At 64.0% G+C, this 16,242-nt stretch overlaps 1 protein-coding gene across 1 annotated transcript; it reads right to left on the bottom strand.

Moving 5' to 3' along the window:
- Positions 1–6,187: 6,187 nt before the first annotated feature.
- HRH3 (histamine receptor H3) lies at positions 6,188–11,037 on the bottom strand. The gene is made up of 3 exons (XM_059897838.1): positions 10,501–11,037; positions 9,294–9,460; positions 6,188–8,247 (listed from the first exon to the last, which is right to left on the bottom strand). Exons 1-3 carry the CDS (start codon positions 10,748–10,750, stop codon positions 7,312–7,314), a joined length of 1,353 nt encoding a protein of 450 aa, XP_059753821.1. The 5' UTR covers positions 10,751–11,037; the 3' UTR covers positions 6,188–7,311.
- Positions 11,038–16,242: the final 5,205 nt, after the last annotated feature.

Raw genomic sequence — 16,242 nt, 5'->3', positions numbered from 1 at the left:
GCGGCTCTAATGCTCGGACCCACCAAGGCCAGAGTGTCACCTCTCCGGAAAGGGCAAAAGGCCAAACAGAGCAGAGGGGACCCACAGGCCTCTGGGGCGGGGCTGTGAGTGCCCAAGAAGGGGCCCCTGGGCGGTCTCTTTCTGTCTTGCAATCCTTTGATTCTTTAGAGAAAGAAATCTTTCCTTGCAAGGAATCAGTGTGCACCAGTGGGTTGATATTTTCCCAGAGCCAGGAAATCACTCCAGGTTCTGCTGTGGCCTTGGGGTGCGCAGGTTGCCCAGCCCAGCCCACTGAACCTGTCACGCTCGGCAGTGGGGTATCACGGGGACGCCCACGCTTGTCACCCCACCCCAGCTGCCTGGTTTTCATCGTCTGTACAGCAGGGACACTAAGGCCTAGCAGAGTAGCTTAAGAGCCACGGCCTGGCCTGGGGGTCAAGCTTGCTCACTTAAGCCCCACCCAGGGTACGCAGCCCCTTCCCCGTGTGGGGTCTTGTGGGAGCCACAGGGAAGGACAGGGCAAGCCTCAGGGTTGAGAGGGCCGTGCCCCCAGGATGCCAGCACACCGCCCCTGGCCAGGCCCAGGGCTCCAGGCCACAGACAGCCACCCAGCCTCCCACCCGCCCAGCCCTGGTCCCTTCCCGTCGCTTCCAAAGACCTGGATGGATCCTTAGAGCCCAGCCCGTCCCCTGCAGTGTCTGTGAACACAGGGAGGGTCACGGGCTCTGTTAGGTTTGAATTTCAGATTCACAACAAAGAATGCAGTACTTAGCTAACAGATTATTTGTTGTGACTCTGAAATCCAGATTGCACTGAGCTCCTGTGTTTTATCTGATGGCGGAAGTGAAGGGGTGAGGTGCGGGGGAGGTCATGGAAACAGCCCTCATTGATGCTGGGCCTGCAGGGAGGGCTGGGGGGCTGGGCCAACCTGGGCGAGGCTGTACCTCTGCCAGGGGCCCTGCCTTCCTCCCGTCCCTGGAGGGGGCCTCGGGGGGCAGAGGCCTCGCCCTGCTGGCCTGTGCCAGGGCAGGCCCAGCTGGTCGCTTCCAACCAGCTGCCCCTGCTGTCCTTGGGGTCGACCCAGCAGCAGCCGCCCCTGCCTAAGATGGTGGGCACCTGTCCGCCTGTCTGCCTTCCCCGTGACGAGGGGGTGCCCGCTGGCTCACAGGGACCACGGAGGAACGTCTGGGGTCCATGGCTGATTAAAGGGGGCATCCTCAAGCACCCGGCACTGGTCCCATGAAATATCCGTGTGGCCCACAGAGCTGCTGGCCCACCACGGGGGTTCCATCCAGGATCTCCGAGCAAGGGACCCTGACGTCCCAGCTGCATGGATCTGGAATTCTTGGTGAAGTCAGCGTCTGGCTCAGGGCCCAGCAGGTAGCAGGAGCTCAAGAAAGTGTGCAGACACCATCCACCCCCAGCCCTTCACCCACCTGGTGTGTCTTACGGTCTGAAATACCTGCATTACATTAGAATTTGCCTCCTTTGATTTAAAGATCAAGATCGTCCTCTGTTACAATGCACATCTCCCCCTGTCCCTGGAAGAATCAGTCCGTCACACTTTAGTATGAGTTAATGGATTGGAGGGGCTGAGACAGAGCCGAGCCTTGGCTGTCAAAGGAAGCCCGGGGCCCTGAGGGGCACCCGGGAGGGGCCGGCGAGGAATGGTCTACCCCCTGCCCCCTCCTGGCTTCTCGGGAATGTGTGGTCCTGCTAAGCTGGGGCCCAGGAAGGAGGGCAGAGGGCAGGCCGTTCCCCGTCCACTGAGCTGCCCCGACTCCTACACCTCTGCTCAGAACCAGGCTTTGCTGGACTCTTTAAAGATCGTCCAGCATTTAAAGTGGAAGCATTTAAAGATCATCAAGTTTGTCATGTTTGAATTTGGAAACTGGTGACTTCGGAGTGTCACGGATGCATTTTTAGCGCAGTTCCCACAGCGCTACCACCCCCTCCTCCCCTTACATCCAAAACCCTCCTCTCCTCTCTCCCTTATCCCCTTTCTTCTTTCTCTTTTGAAGGATATTTTTGCACCCCTCTGAGATTTGTGTCTGACAAACTACAGAGCAAGGTGCCTCCTCTGGACACAGCACCTGCCACCGTGGGCGCAGGATGCCACGTGCTGTCTGGGACGCTCTGCTTAATGGACAAGGAATCTAAGGCCAAGGCACTCGCCTGGCCGAGGTCCCCCTGTGGGCAGGAAGAATGTCACAGACAAATGGCCTGGCATCCTGACCTTTCACCCTTAGAGCCAGTATGTTACTCCTAATATACCAAAAATCATTATTGTCCTACCAACAATCATTACTAAATAATTGACTCACTTCCCTATTTTTTATTAAAGTCACAGACCTCCCATGGGCAGAAGTGTTCTGTTCCCCTCCCCTACCCCAAGACAGAGGGATGCCAGCTTGGGCCATCACATAACAAAACGTCATTTCATTGCCGGCTTTAGGAAGGAAGGGGCATTTGGTGACTCATGAAACCAGAAGGTCCAGATTCTAGCTTCAGGCCAGGCTGGATCCAGGCCCTCAGACAACAGCACGTGGACGCCGTCTCCGTCCAACTCTCGGTGTGGCTTTCCTCCGCCTTGGCTGCGCCAGGTGTGCCCCCTCCACGGGGTGGCCTCTATGAGGATAGTGTCGGAGGCCGCCAGGCCGGCAACCCCAGCTGGAGGGGAGCACAGGCCTCCCAGGGCACCAGACAAGGTCCCAGGACTGCTGCGCCCTGGCCTCGCTGGAGACCTGCACCCCCCCCCAACCTTCCCCGGTGATGCTGACCAGCCACGCCGGGGACCCACGCCCATCCTGGAGCCACTGAAGTAAACGGGGAAGGTTCCCAAAGGAGAAACGGGCTGCTGTCACCAGACGAATGGGTGCAGCGAGAGGCCTTGGGCACACTCAGGAGCGTGCGTGTGTCCCCTGAGCCTGCTCCGGGTGCCTGGGGGTCGGGCTCGGGAGAGGAAAGAGAAGGTGGCCCTGAGCGCCGAGGGCCTTGGGAAAATGGTCATGGAAGGAAAGTCATTAGCTGTGTGACCTTGAGCAGGTCATTTAACCTTTCTGTGCCTTTGTTTCCTCATCTGTAAAATGGGAATAATAGGACCTACTCTGTTTGGGAACTAGATGAGTTTACATGAGAAGAGGGCTCAGAATGGTGCCCGGAACATAGTAGGTCTGTCTGTTCATTATAATTGTAGTCTAAGCACATTCCCTGTGCCAGGCGCCATGGCCATCCTTCCTGGGCAGCACCAGGGACCCCCAGCTTCAGGCCCTGCAGGCTCCAGGACCCCCAGCCCTGACCTGCTAGAGCCAGCGTCCCTCCCCAGATGCGCCATCAGGCAGGTCTCCCCGGTGCGCTCGCCATCCTAGGGATGCAGTTGGGCCCCCAGGAAGGTGCAGTGTGGCAGGGACCCGCTCACACACCACCATCCCCTGCGGTGCCTGGGGAGAACCCAGGGAAGGGTGAGGATGGGGTCCTGGCCCCCACCAACTGCTGAGTGCGGGATATGGGGCGAGTCGCGCAGCCTCCAGGGCCCTGGCTCTGGGGAGTCTGCAGAATGGAGAGTTGAGCAGCCCCTGTGGGGTGGCCACGAGGATGCAGGGCTGCAGTAAATGTTGGTGGAAATGTTCTTTGCAGCACCGACGAGTGGCTGGATGGGGGGTGGGGAGGCAGAGGCCAGACAGCGTGTGGCTCCCACATCCAGGCCTCCGGAAGCCCTGCTGGCTGACCCCAGGCTTCCCTTTTCATGGCCCTGTTGCGCCAAAAGGAGCGTTGAATAATTTGTCCTTTTGTAGAAGGATGGGGACTGCCTGCTGGGCTCCTGAGAACGTAGGGTCTTCACCCCAGGCTGGGAAGGACCCTCACCCAGCATGTGCACAGAAGGTGTTCTCAGGGGGCGCCCCAGAGCCAGCACCGGGGCGGGAGCGGCAGCCGGACATACGTAGCCAGTGCCAGACCGAGGGGCCCTGTAGATGTGCTGGCCCCTGAGGGCTGACAGCTGCCCCGATGGGAGGAGCCAGGTCATCCACGGGCACCCAGGGCAGAACCCTGCGTCGGGCCATTGCCCAGTTCCTCAGTGCCACTGCCCCCCAGCCTCATGCCCCTGCCAGTCTCTGCACCCACTGTTAGGACTGCGCTGACACTTACAGGCGGGCCACCCAGACTGCTCCATCCTAGGGCCTAAGGCTCATTCTCTCGATGCCTCATTGTCCTCAGAAGCAAGGCCATGCTCCTTACCTTGGCCTCCAGGCCCTGAAACATCACTGCCCCTCTGTCCCCTTCACCTGCGGGCCCTTGCTTCAGCCACAGGCTCGGCCTCTGCCACCTCTCGGGGCTCCCACCACTGGGCTCAGTGGAAGTTTGTGGAATGAATGAATGAAACGTCACCTCCGCAGACAGGCTCTCTGTCCCCCCGGCTGACGAGCCAGGCCACCTGCCTCCTGGTCCCCCCACAGTCCTCAGCCCACACAGGAATGGCCCTGCTGATGCGCCAGCCCGTTGCCCAGCACAGAGCCCGGCACACAGTAGGTGCTCAATAAACAGCAGCTGCCGACATGGGCGGCGCCTGCAGAGGTGGCTGCTCCTGCCTTGGGGCTCAGCTTGTCTCTGCTCCCAGCGGTCGGATCCAAGGAGAAAGACCCCCTTGGCGTGTTTGTTTGCTGCTGGACACGGGCCCAATAGACTCCGTGTCTTTCTTCTCTCCTCCTCCATCCCTGGGCAGTAGCTTGGGGAGCGGCAGTTTGCAGAGATTGAAGGCAAAATTGCTTGAAAGCCTGCACTTTTATCCTCCAGTTTGTAGCCATTTAGCAGGGCCGGGCTGAGGGGCAGTAAGGGCTCTGGCTGTGCAGGCAGCACGGAGGTGCCCACCGCTGCAGAGAGTGGGTTCTTTGTCCTTCCCCAGACACCTCTGGGCTGCGGGACGGACGCCCACCCTCTGGGGGCCAGGCAAGTCTGCAGGGCCGGAGGGAAGGCCAATGGCTAGCCCGCCAGCCTCACCACGGGCCCCAGAGCTGCGAGGGCTTCCCCAAGCTCTGGACCCACAAACTGGGCAACCTCCCTGTCACAGCCTTCCCCGGCTGCTCCCACCCCACTGCTCATGGCAGTGCCCAGCGCCCTGAGGGGACCTAAGGCTTGCCCCTCCCTCGGGCCACTAAAGAGGGGGCCCAAGAAGACCGTCCTGCCTTGACCAGAGGGGGCCCTTCCGGTGGAGGGAAAGTGCAGAGGGGAAGGAGTCCCAGCTGGGATTCTGGAGGAGGACTTCTGGGCGCTTGGGAAAACAAAGTGCGGGTGCAGCTGTGGGGTGAGAAAATGTCTGGAAGAGGAAGGTTTGTGGGTTTCAAATGTTGCTGTGAACAGCTTTGCCCCCTGCAGTGGTGAGACTCAGAGCTGGCGGGCACCTCACTGCTGGAGATGGGACCCACGGCACCCAGCTGTAAGGGAGGGACTTGAGGCAGCCGAAGGTCTCTCTGCCTTAGGAAGAAAGGACTGTAGACGCTGGGCCAGCATGGTGGGGAGGGGACGAAAGGCTGTGTCCGTGAGGTCAGGGGAGGGAGGGCCCTCGTGGCTGGAAAGATGGGGAGGCTTCCTGGAGAAGGTGGCATCTGACCCACCCAAGTTTCTATTGCCCCTAATTTGGGCTTGTCTTGCCCCGTTTCCGAGTAGACTCTGGCACCTGGGGTGAGGGCCAGTGTCTGCCCCCTCCGTGGAGCCCACTGGGCCCAGGATCACCCAGCATCATCCTCGTGAGGTCCTTCTCCCCCTCCCCATCCATCACCCTCAGTCCCGCCTCCAGGCCTTTGCCCAGGAAGCCCCCTCCCCTCCCTTGGCCCAGCCCCTCAAGCTCAGCTCCAGTCCCCACACCCCTGGAAGCTCCCCAGGGGGAAGATCATGGCTGAGAGCGGTGAGAACGCCTGTCCTGGGGGCAGGCAGGCTGCAGCAGGTGAGGGCTGTGGCGCGTGTTTTCAAGACTGGAGTGGGGAGCGGGCAGGGCACTGCCGGGGCCACGTCGCTTGTTAGGATTAAACCCTGGTTTAATGACTGCCGGGCTCGTCCGCTTGAAGAGGACACTGAGGCCAGGGGGAGGGGCAGGCCCGTGCCTCATGCCCACCTGGGTGCTCTTGTGCCCCCCTGCGTCCCCGACTGGAGTACGGGCGCTCAGCCACCCCCACAGAGTCCTCAGGAATCAGCACCAATAAAAACATACACTTTACTGTGCACTTCGGGGTCTGCAGGGGCAGTGCAGCAGGTGCGCGGGGAGCGGAGCATGCAGAGCGCCAACCGGGTGCACGGGATATGGCGAAGCGGCCCCTCTGCTGGGCACCCGGCCCCTGGTCTCCCCCGGCTGCCCCTGGGAGCCCCAGGACCCTCAGGGCGCTGCTGGGTCCCCCTCAATCCCAGAAAACTCTGGTTGAGTAGAGGGAGCAGAAGGGCAGCCTGCTGGACGAGCAGGCGTCCGGGGCTCTGGCCGCTCTCAGAGCCGCCAGGCGGGGCCCAGCACCGCGAGCTGCGGGGCGGGGTGGGCAGAAGCCGCTGGCGCGGTGCAGCCGGAAGCGGCAGCACGAGGAAGGAGGGCGTGGGAGCCCACACCTGCCAATCCAGCCCTGAGCGCCTCAGCAGTTCTGTCTCTCTTCATTAAACATCCAAGGAACAGTGAGTTCACGGACGTGTTTTCTTCTTCTCCGTCTTCCTGAAACACCCAGAATGGAGAAGCGGAGACCTGCTGCGAGGTCTCTGGGGAGTACCCGGCACTTGGGGAGCAGAGAGAGTTGGAGGGAAGAGGGCTGAAGGAGCCAGGTCCCAGGCTAGAGCAGGGGACAGACAGCAGCAAAGCCAGTGGCCGGGGCTTGTCTGGGACGGGGCAGGTGTGCAGGGGTGTGCAGGCGTGTGCACGTGCAGGGGCGGAGCACTGGCTCTGGAGGCCTGGCGCACACGCCAGGAACTTGCTTTGGGAAGACACCAAGCAGTGATTGTGTGAAGCGTGGACACGACCGGCCATCCCACTGTCCTTGGGGGTGGCAGACTGGCTGGGACCCCTGGGTTGTCCCTCCCGGGCTAGAGCAGGATTTGGGTGGCCACATTCCGGCTCAGGTAGCAGGGGCCTGTCCAGCCGCCCGCCAGGCTGCATCAACTGCCAGCGGACGGTCTGAGAGGCTGCCATGGCATTTAGGGTGGGCCGAAGACAAGGCAGGGCTCACGCCGGCGGGGCAGCCGGGTGGAGGGTGGCGAGGCCCGGCTGCCCGGGAACCCAGGACCTCGAGGGGGGTGGCAGTGGAGGGCTCTGCCCCTGCCTCCCAGGTGCCCGTGGAGGCCGGCTCACTTCCAGCAGTGCTCCAGGGAGCTGGGGGGCTGCATCTTGAGCTTCTGCGGGCAGAGCAGCTTGGTAAAGGCCCGGCGGAAGCTGTAGTGGCACAGCGGGTAGAGGACAGGGTTGACGGCCGAGTTGGCCCACAGCAGCCAGAAGGACGTCTCGTACCAGTAGTCGGGGACGCAGGGGCCGTGGCAGGCGGCCCGGATGATCATCAGGAGTGTGTATGGGGCCCAGCAGAGCCCAAAGATGCTCACGATGATGGCCAGCGACTTGGCCACCTTCTTGTCCCGCGACAGCCGGAAGCGCTGGGCGATGCTCTGGGACACCATCTTCATGCGCTTCTCCAGGGACGCCGAGGATGTGGATGGCTTGGAGCCCCGCTTGAGTGAGCGCGGCTGCTCGGTGCCCCTCGAGGAGCTGCCAGAGCTGGAGGTGGGCGAGGTCGCGGCACCTCCACCGCTGCCACCCCCGAGGGCTGCGTCCCCAGCCTCGGCCCCCGTGCCTGGGGCTGCCTCGCCGCCCCGCACCCCGCGCCTGTGCAGCGGCACGGCCTCCCCACACCCCTTCTGCCAGCAATCCCAGCAGCTGGGCGCAGCCGGCGGCGGGGAGGGCCGGGCCTCGGGGGAAAGCTCCGAGGCAGCCGCCTCGCATGCCCCATCCAGCCGGACACGGGTGCGTCTCTGGATGTTCAGGTAGATGCTGAGGTTGAAGAAGGTGACGCTGAGGAAGGGCGTGAAGAACTCGAGGGTGGAGGCCGTGATGAGGAAGTACCAGTTGTAGAAGAACTCGGCGTAGCAGTGGCCCTCGGGGATGGAGCTGCCCCCCGACAGGTACTCCCAGCTGAGGATGGCGGGTCCGTAGAGCAGGAAGGCCAGCACCCACACCAGCACCATCTTCCTCACTGCCCGCCGCGTGTCGCCCTGCTGGGCCCGGTAGGAGACCTGCGGTGGGACACGCTGGGTCAGGAGGCAAGGGGACTGAGCCCAGGTCAGCCGCTGCCGCTCGCAGCTCCCAGCAGCCTCCGGGCCTCTGTGCACGCCTTCCCCGGCAGGGATGCTTTTCGCTTTTCCTCCCCTCGCCCCATGAATCCCCGGGCAGGCTGAGGCCCTGCCACACTCTCCTACGGCCTCGGAACCTCCCCCAGAATCCTAACTTTGTGCCGGGCTGCCTGTCTGCCGTCGCCCCACCAGCTGTGCGCTCCCCCCGGGGGGTCACGTCACTGTCCGATCTATTGAGTACCTGCCGTGTGCCAGGCTCTCTGCTCGGCACCTTTCAATACCATCTTATTTAATCTTCACAACTGCTCCAGCATGATCCCCACTTTCTTGATGGCTCAGGCAGGGCAGGAAAGAACACAGGTGGGTCGGCTCAAGGGGCAGAGCTGGCTCGAAACCCATGCTGTCTGCACTCTGTCCCACTGCCTCCCTGGACTAGGACACGTGTGGGCCCCAGCGGAGGGCCCTGGGGTGCCTGATGGAGCCATCAGGGAGAAAATGAGATTGCACTGGAGTGACCTCTGCTTCAGTGCCGCCAGCCCGGTGCCCACAGGACACCGACGTGGGAAGTCCAGGCAGCCCAGGGTCCCTAACTCATGGTGGCCACCATGCCCAGGGAAGCTCGTGGAGCCTGTCTTCCCGAGGCACGCACACCTGTGGGGAGGTACCACCAAGGGCCCCTGGCCCAGATCCTCCCTTAGTTCCAGGGACTTTGGACCTGCTCGAGGGTGGAGGCTGAAGTGACCCCCTTCCTTCAGGTCCACACTGTGCCTTCTGCCTGAACCAGGACCAGTCCTACTGGCAGCAATGGCTACCGAGTGGGCAGCTGGCCATAGAGTGCCCGATGTGTCAGGTGTGAGGCCAGGGGGGACCAAGCCCCCCCAGCACTGCCCACTCAGAAGTGGCCGTACCCCCTGCAGGGTGAGTCTCCTGGCCGCTCCTGGCCACCCCTCCCCCAGGAGTGAACATGGGCACCCGCGTCCCAGACTCACGGCCCGGGTGACCGACAGGAAGCGGTCATAGCTGATGAGCACGATACTGAAGACAGAGGAGGCGCAGAGCAGGTAGTCCGCCACGAGCCACAGCTTGCAGAGGCCCCGGCCAAAGGGCCAGCGGCCAGTCAGCACGTAGGGCACGTACAGGGGGATGCAGAAGGCCCCTGTGGGAGAGGAGGGCCGTGGTGGGCCGTGGCTGCGCAGGGCTCAGACCCCCCACCCCCAGCCGAGAGACAGGCAGGACCTAGGGTCACTCGGTGGCCCTTCTGGGACCAGCAATCCTCCCTCCGCCTCATTCGTAGGCACACTCTTCGCACTGCACCTGGCCTTCAACCCCTGCCCGGCCCCCAGTCCCACTGGGTCCCCCGGACTTGGGGGCAGGAGGAAGATCCAGGTGCGGGGACCGCTGGGCGCAACGAGCCCCAGAGCCTTGGTCTGGTCATTCCTGGGCTTCTGCCCAGCCCTCCCAGTGCCCAGAGGAAGGAAAGAGAATTTCCTCCCTCTCTGGCCCCGCTGGATCCCAAGCTCCTATTCTGGCCTTTGGATAGCTCTTCCTCATCAGCTCAGAAAAGCCTTTCTCCGGACTCAAAGGGCACTTGACTGCTGCCACGCGGGCGCGGGCGGCTCCCGCCGCCAACCGCGCTCTGAGCGTCTGGCAGACGCCTGTCTCAGCCCCAACAGGTGTCTGGTCCGCCGGCCCCCTCCTTGCGCCCCGCCCCACAGCCGGCAGCAGAGCACGGACACGTGAGAGCGCGCTCCTCAGAGCCTCTCCCCCCACCCCGCCCGCCTTCCCCATGGCCTCCTCCCCCAACACTGCTCTAAAGATCTCCCCTCCATGTCCCCTCCCCCAAACCTCCCCCCCAGCGCCCTCCCCATGTCCTGAGTCCTCTGCAGCCTTTGTTTAGCTACGGCGCAGGAGCCCGCGCTGCACCGCGGCCGCGGCGCCTTGCGCCTGGCCGAGCGCCCGCCGGCTAGGACCCCTTCCCCGGGAATATCCTTCCCCAGCCCGAGTCCCGCGGCCGGGGAGGCAAGGAACTTCGCCTGTGCCCACCTCCCCACGAGTCCCGGATGCCCCCTCCCCAGGCCGGACCCCCTAGCGGGGCGTGTCCCCGAGGCAAAGGCACCCTAGGTCCGCGCGTTCCAATCCCCGCTGGCCCGACCCGGCAGGGCGCCCCTGGGCTCGGGCGGGGGCTGGGGGCTTTACCCACGAGGAAGTCGGAGATGGCGAGGTTGAGCAGAAAGAAGTTGTTCTGCGTGCGGAGGCTCGAATCGGCCACGAAGGCGAGCATGACCAGCGCGTTGCCCAGCACCGTGGCCACGATGAGCAGCGCCATGAGCGCCGCCAGCACCGCGGTCCAGGCGGCGGAGAAGCCGCGCGCTTCGCCCGCCGCCGCCGCCTCGCTTGCCAGCGCCCCCGACGCGTTCAGCGGTCCGTCGGGCGGGGAGCGCTCCATGGCCCCGCCGGCTCACGCGGCGCCGGGGCGCAGGGCAGGGCGCGGACCGCCGGCCGGGCGGCCGGGAGGGACCCCGGCCCGGGAGCCTGGTCTTTGCGGGCTCTCGACCCGGCCGGGCTCCCCGGGGGGTACCCGGCGCATGGTCCGCGGGCGCCGAGACCGCGGCCGGGGCGGGCGGCACCGAGGGGGCCCGGCCTGGAATCTGAGCCGAATCGGGCCAGCGGCACGACCGCTGCAGCACGAGCGGACCCGGAGCGGAGCTGGAGCCCGAGCCGCTGGCGGAGCGTCCGTGCGCCCCGAGTGCCGAGAGCAGCAGAGTGAGCCCCGGGCCCAGCCCGCGGCCCCCCGCGCCCCGCTCAGCGCCCCCGCCATTGGCTGCCGCCCTCGCCCCGCCCCCGCCCCGCCCGGCGCCGGCAGCACCACGGACAGCGCCGCGTGCCCGCCGGGCAGCCGGAGCCCCAGCCCGAGTGTGCACGGCGGCTGGCGGGGAGCCCGGCACGGCGGGCGCCGGAGCTGGGGGCTCGCCTGCGTTCAACCTGGGCTCGCACACAGGAGCCTCTGGACCGCGCGGCCTGCCCCGTGCCCTCGGCCCCGGTGACCCCTGGCCGGCCCTCGTCGGGAGCCGGGGCGCCTGTGGGGATCTGGAGTGCGGGTGAGGGGAAACACCTGCGCCCGCGCTCGGGGGAACTTGCCCCACGGGACCCCTCCTCGTTTCACGCTTCGGGCAAGCAGTTCTCGGAGAAAGGAACCTCCCGAGGAGAAAGGATGGGAGGGGTCTCCGATAGCAGTGCCCGAACCAGGGGTTCGCTCCGCCCCCCGTATGCGTGGGACTCGACTCTGAATCTGAGTCTCCCCGTGGGCAGGACCCAGCGCAGCGTCCAGGGTGACCTGCAAGGCGCAGACAGATGTGGAGTTACATAAGGGAAAATGGGGACCCAGCGGGCCCAGCTGGGAGGGGAGCGTGCCTACCCTGGGCTCAGGCGGCCCTAGTTTGAGGGGAGAGCGACCATCGGCTCGGAACCCAGCCACGGGTCCCCCCGGTGGACAGCGCAGTGGGGCGGTCAGTGCTGCAGGGACCGACGAGGTCACTGCGCTCGGGGCGCAGCCGGGGCGGCGCGCTGCGTTAGGGTTTGCGGGGAGGGTTTGGGGGGAGGAGAGGCGGCGGGAGGGAGCGCCCCCTCCGCCCAGGCACAAGCGCTCAGATAGACTGGGTCAAGGACGAGACACACACAGCGAGACAGACAGACACGCCCACATGCAGACACACAGACTCCCACAGACCAGGGAAACAGCCGCCCAGCGTCGGGCTGGGGACCCACGAACGGCAGTTAGACGCGCACACATCAGACCGCAGACAGCGAGGGAACAGCGCCCGAGGGAGAGTGATGAGCAACGGCGCTGCTCTGTCGCCAGCGGCGCACATCTGCCGAAGCCTCAAAGAGGACAGAAAAGTGCGCGTCTGCGTGCGGGGGTGGGGCTGCAGGGGGACCCCAGGCGCGGGCGCACAGGCACCCGCACTTCCAGCAGCTTCCTCATCACGCTGGGACCCACCGCTCCCCCTTGCCCCGAGGTGCTTTAGAAACTTTGGGGAGTGAGGGAGGGGTGCTGGGTTCCCCTACCCCCTCCTCAGGGCTGATTGCAGGGAGGAGACCCCAGACCCTCACCCCAGCCCCAGAGGATCCACGGTTCTATGGCTTCTCGCAGCTTGCGCTGGGGGAGAGGTGTGGGGCTCCAGCTCCCCCTCCCAGAAGCCCTCTCTGAGTAGCTGGCTGTACCCCTCCCACCAGCAAGCCCTGCTCCTTGTACAGGCTCCCCCAGCTCCCCAACTTGCATGGTGGGCAGGGCTGTGCCAGGACCAGGCACCAGTTGGTGGTTGGACAAGCCAAGGTGGAGAGCTGCTGGACCCCATCGCTCCCACCGTCCAAGCCTTCCTGCCTCTCTGGTGCTGGGCAAGGACTGGCCGTCCTCTGTGCTCGCCAGCGGCTCCCTGCCGCCCGGACCCCGCCAGAGCCCGCTCCTGCACAAGAACCCCAAGGCCGGCGCTGGCCAACCAGTGCTTCAAGGGCGCACCGGCACCCCACCCCAGGCCTCCGGAGATGGAGGTGGGTGGGGAGTGAAGGGGGCTCTGGCTCTCTCCTCACTGGCTGGGAGCCCCCTCCCAGCCTCAGTTCCTGGCCAGGGTGGAGGGAAGTCTGAGCAGAGGGCAGCCGCTTTAAAGCCTCAGTCAAGCTGGGGCCCGGTTGTCCTTGTGGCCTTTAGTGTTCGCGAGCTTTCCTTGGCAGTCTCTCACCCCATAGCAGCTAGAGCGGGGGACTCAGGGGATGGACTCAGTTCAGACCCTGGCACTTGGGTGACTTGGGGGAGTTACCAAGTTTCTCTGAGTGTGGAGACCTTCCTCTTGAAATGGAGGCCATCAGGAGGAGGGCCACAGCTGGCCCAGAGGTTTGAGGATGGCCATGGCCAAGGGTGGTGAGCGCCCCCTGTTGGCACTGACACGCACGACCTCATCAGCCCCCCGAAATTCAGCATACAAGGTGGGTAGGACCAGCAGCCTGCACAGAGCCCAGCAAGCTACCTGCCCAAGGTCACACAAGGCCAGAGGCCCCTCTCTTAACGGTTACACTCCTGGCCCAGCCCTGAGATCAAGGCCCCTGACCTTGCGAATGTACTAACTCTTGGGGCCTAGACCTTGGTGGGACAGGAGCCTAGAGTCCTCTGGGCTGGGCCCAACTTGGCTAAGGCAATTTGGGGTGAATGAGGCAGGTCCCCACGTGACTGTCCACAGGGCATCTTGCCCTGAGGTCTCTGTCTCAAGGAGTGGGTATTCAGGCCCCAGGATGGCAAGGAATGCACCAAGACCCTAGGAAAGGCTGGCTGAGCGTTGGGGGACGTGGGCCCCTATTCTCAGCTCACCTGGACACCCCCAAAGAGCGTGGCCTGGGGGCCGAGTTTCTCCATTTGTCAAAACAGCCAGCATTTGGGGTGCAAAATGTGCAGTCCCAGAAGGAAGCAATGCCCCAATCACGTAAGCCCTAGATTAGTGAACTCAGATCCCCTGCAAACCCCTCACACAGGCGATAGCTCATCCACTGATTGATCAGTTGATTCGTTCATTCAGCCCCCAAGATCTGCAGAGGTGACAGCTGAGGAGGGCTGTAGGCTGGAGAGTGGAGGGGCCCCGAGACCCGCTGCAGCGGCGGGGCCCCACCCACCTCCCTCCTGCCGCATGGAGCAGAGAACCTGCTGCACGGACGTGTGCTGCTCAGAGGCCCCTCCACAGGGAACTTGCTGGCAGGAGGGCCGGTGACCGCCCCAGCTGAGAGCAGCCTCTTCCCGGGCGTCTGGTCAGCAGCTGTCGTGTAGGACTCCTCTGTGTGCAGTGTCTGCTCTGGGGCCCCCGTGGGGGGCTGAGACTTTCCCGGGGGGCTCCCCCTTCCTACCTACCTTCTCCCTGCGCACGTGTCAGACCCGCACTGCGGTCTGAATGCTCCTCACCTGCTCCCTTTGTCTTTCACAGGTGTCCCCACTAACCTCTCGACCTTGGACCCTGTCTCCGCGTCTGCTTCCTGGAGGACCCAAGTTGACACAGGCTGCGTTCCGGTTCTGGAAGGATGGCCAGGGAGTCGAGCCAAGACCTCCAGGAGGCAGCCAGGTGGAGATCTGCAGGGAGCAGCGTTCCAGGCAGAGGGGACTGCGGGAGCAAAGGACAAGGTGGGTGGGGGGGCCCGTGCGTCTGTGGCGGCCGCGGGGGCGGGGCGGCGGGAGGGCAGATGTGGTGCCTCACGCCCTGTGCAGACGCTGAGGGAGGCCCGGGAGGGTTTTGAGAGACAGTGAGACAGGCCTCCCTGCTTCAGGGCAGAACAATCTCCTGCAGGGTGAGGGCAGAGCCAAGAGGCCGGTGGGGAGGCCGCTGCTAGGCTCCAGGCGAGGACAACGGTGGCAGTGGGGGAGGGGAGAGCCGGGCAGGTTCTAGGTCGAAGCGGACACACGAGCTGTGTGAGAGAAAGACACAGGGGGGTCAGGGCTGGCTCCAGGGTTTTGGCTCAAATGCCTCGAGGGTGGCGTTGACACGAATGAGCTGGGGGTCTGCGGGAGGAGCAGGCTGGGGGTCAAGGGGGTGCTCAGATTTGAGCGTGTTGAGATAGATGATGGCCCATTGGACCTCCTGGGGGAGAGGTCATCGGGCCCCCAGGCCCAGCGCCGGCCCTGGAGTCCGAGGCCTGGCCCAGGAGCAGCCCGCTCACCTCTTCTGGGTCTGGGGCCAGAGGAGCCCTGGGCTGGGGAGACGGAGCTGCGTGTGCCGGCGTCTGAGCAGCAGGAGGCTGTCCTGGTCGCCCGTGGTCACGGTCACGGTCACGGTCACGGGGCAGCGGGCTCCGCCTCCAGCTGCCCTACTGAGCTGGGAAACCTCTCCTTCACCAGAGCGCCCTGCTGCACGGGACGTGGCCCCTAGTGAGAGATAACGAGGGGAGTGGAGCTGCGGTGGCCCGCTGCAGGGCGACTGTCCTGCTCTTATGGCCAAGGCACATTTGCTGGAGCGCTTGTCAGCATTCTGGGTCTGGTGCTATGACACCTCTTTAGAGGAACCTCTATTTGCCTTCTCTCTTTCTGCAAGAGCGCACTGGCACATGGGAATGCAGATTTTTCTGTTTTTGTTCCTTGTCTTCTTTTTTTTTCTTTTCCTGGTGATATTCTGAGCCAGCTCCGGGTGCATCCTGATGAGCTCAGGGCACAGGTGTGATCAGAGTGTCTCCCAAGGTCACCGCTTTGGAATAAAAGCTGAGTTTGATTTCCCTGCCTTTAGGGACAAGGCTGAATTGGGCCCATGGCCCAGGTGGCAGGAAGGAGAGAGAGGACAGGAGAACCAGGGATACAGTTGCTGTGGTTTGGCTGCAAATGACGAAAACCAACTCAAAAAAGCCTAAGGAAAAGGAGTGTTTATTGTTGCCCATGGCTGAAAAGTCCAGGAGGTGGGCTTCAGATACAGCTGCATCCAGGAACTCAAAGAACAACTTCTCTTTCCACCTGTCTTTTCCCTGTGTCCACCTCATTCCCAGAAGGGAGTGTCCCCCTAAGATCTCTTTCCTGCAGCTCCAGGCTGCTCTCCTATGCTCTTGTCCACTCCCCAGGAGGAAGACAGGGCTACCAACAGCACCCAAAATTAGCCCCCTTGGCCTGGCTTGGTGGCCAGCTGGGGCAGCTTTGCTTGAGCTTACAGCAATGTGGTCAATGTCACTTGAACCCCACCCTGGGCAGTCGTCCCCTGTGGGTCCTGTGTGCCTGTGCCGCTTCCCCTGGCAGTGCCTTTCTTTGTTGGCAGTGTCCAGGGAGCCCCTGCCTGGTCCTGGGGGGACAGCGGGCCTGGGCACTGAGAGCTCGGTGGGAGGCCCCCGAGATGAAGCTCACGGGTGGGGGGCAGGCGGGGCAGTGGGACTGGGGACTGCGGAGACGGCCTTCTTCCTGGGCATCTGTGTCTTCTGCTGCCTGGCTGC

Source organism: Balaenoptera ricei, chromosome 15, assembly GCF_028023285.1.
Source record: "Balaenoptera ricei isolate mBalRic1 chromosome 15, mBalRic1.hap2, whole genome shotgun sequence".
NCBI lineage: Eukaryota > Metazoa > Chordata > Mammalia > Artiodactyla > Balaenopteridae > Balaenoptera > Balaenoptera ricei.
This window is presented reverse-complemented; position numbering and strand designations above follow the sequence as displayed.

What these genes read in the sequence shown, in the direction of transcription:
- HRH3 (XM_059897838.1), bottom strand. Translation starts at nt 10,750, where the DNA reads ATGGAGCGCTCCCCGCCCGACGGACCGCTGAACGCGTCGGGGGCGCTG. An exon ending in CATCTCCGACTTCCTCGTGG is followed by an intron (nt 9,461 to 10,500) that starts GTAAAGCCCCCA and finishes CCTCTCCCACAG; the next exon opens with GGGCCTTCTGCATCCCCCTG. An exon ending in TCCTGTCGGTCACCCGGGCC is followed by an intron (nt 8,248 to 9,293) that starts GTGAGTCTGGGA and finishes GTCCCACCGCAG; the next exon opens with GTCTCCTACCGGGCCCAGCA.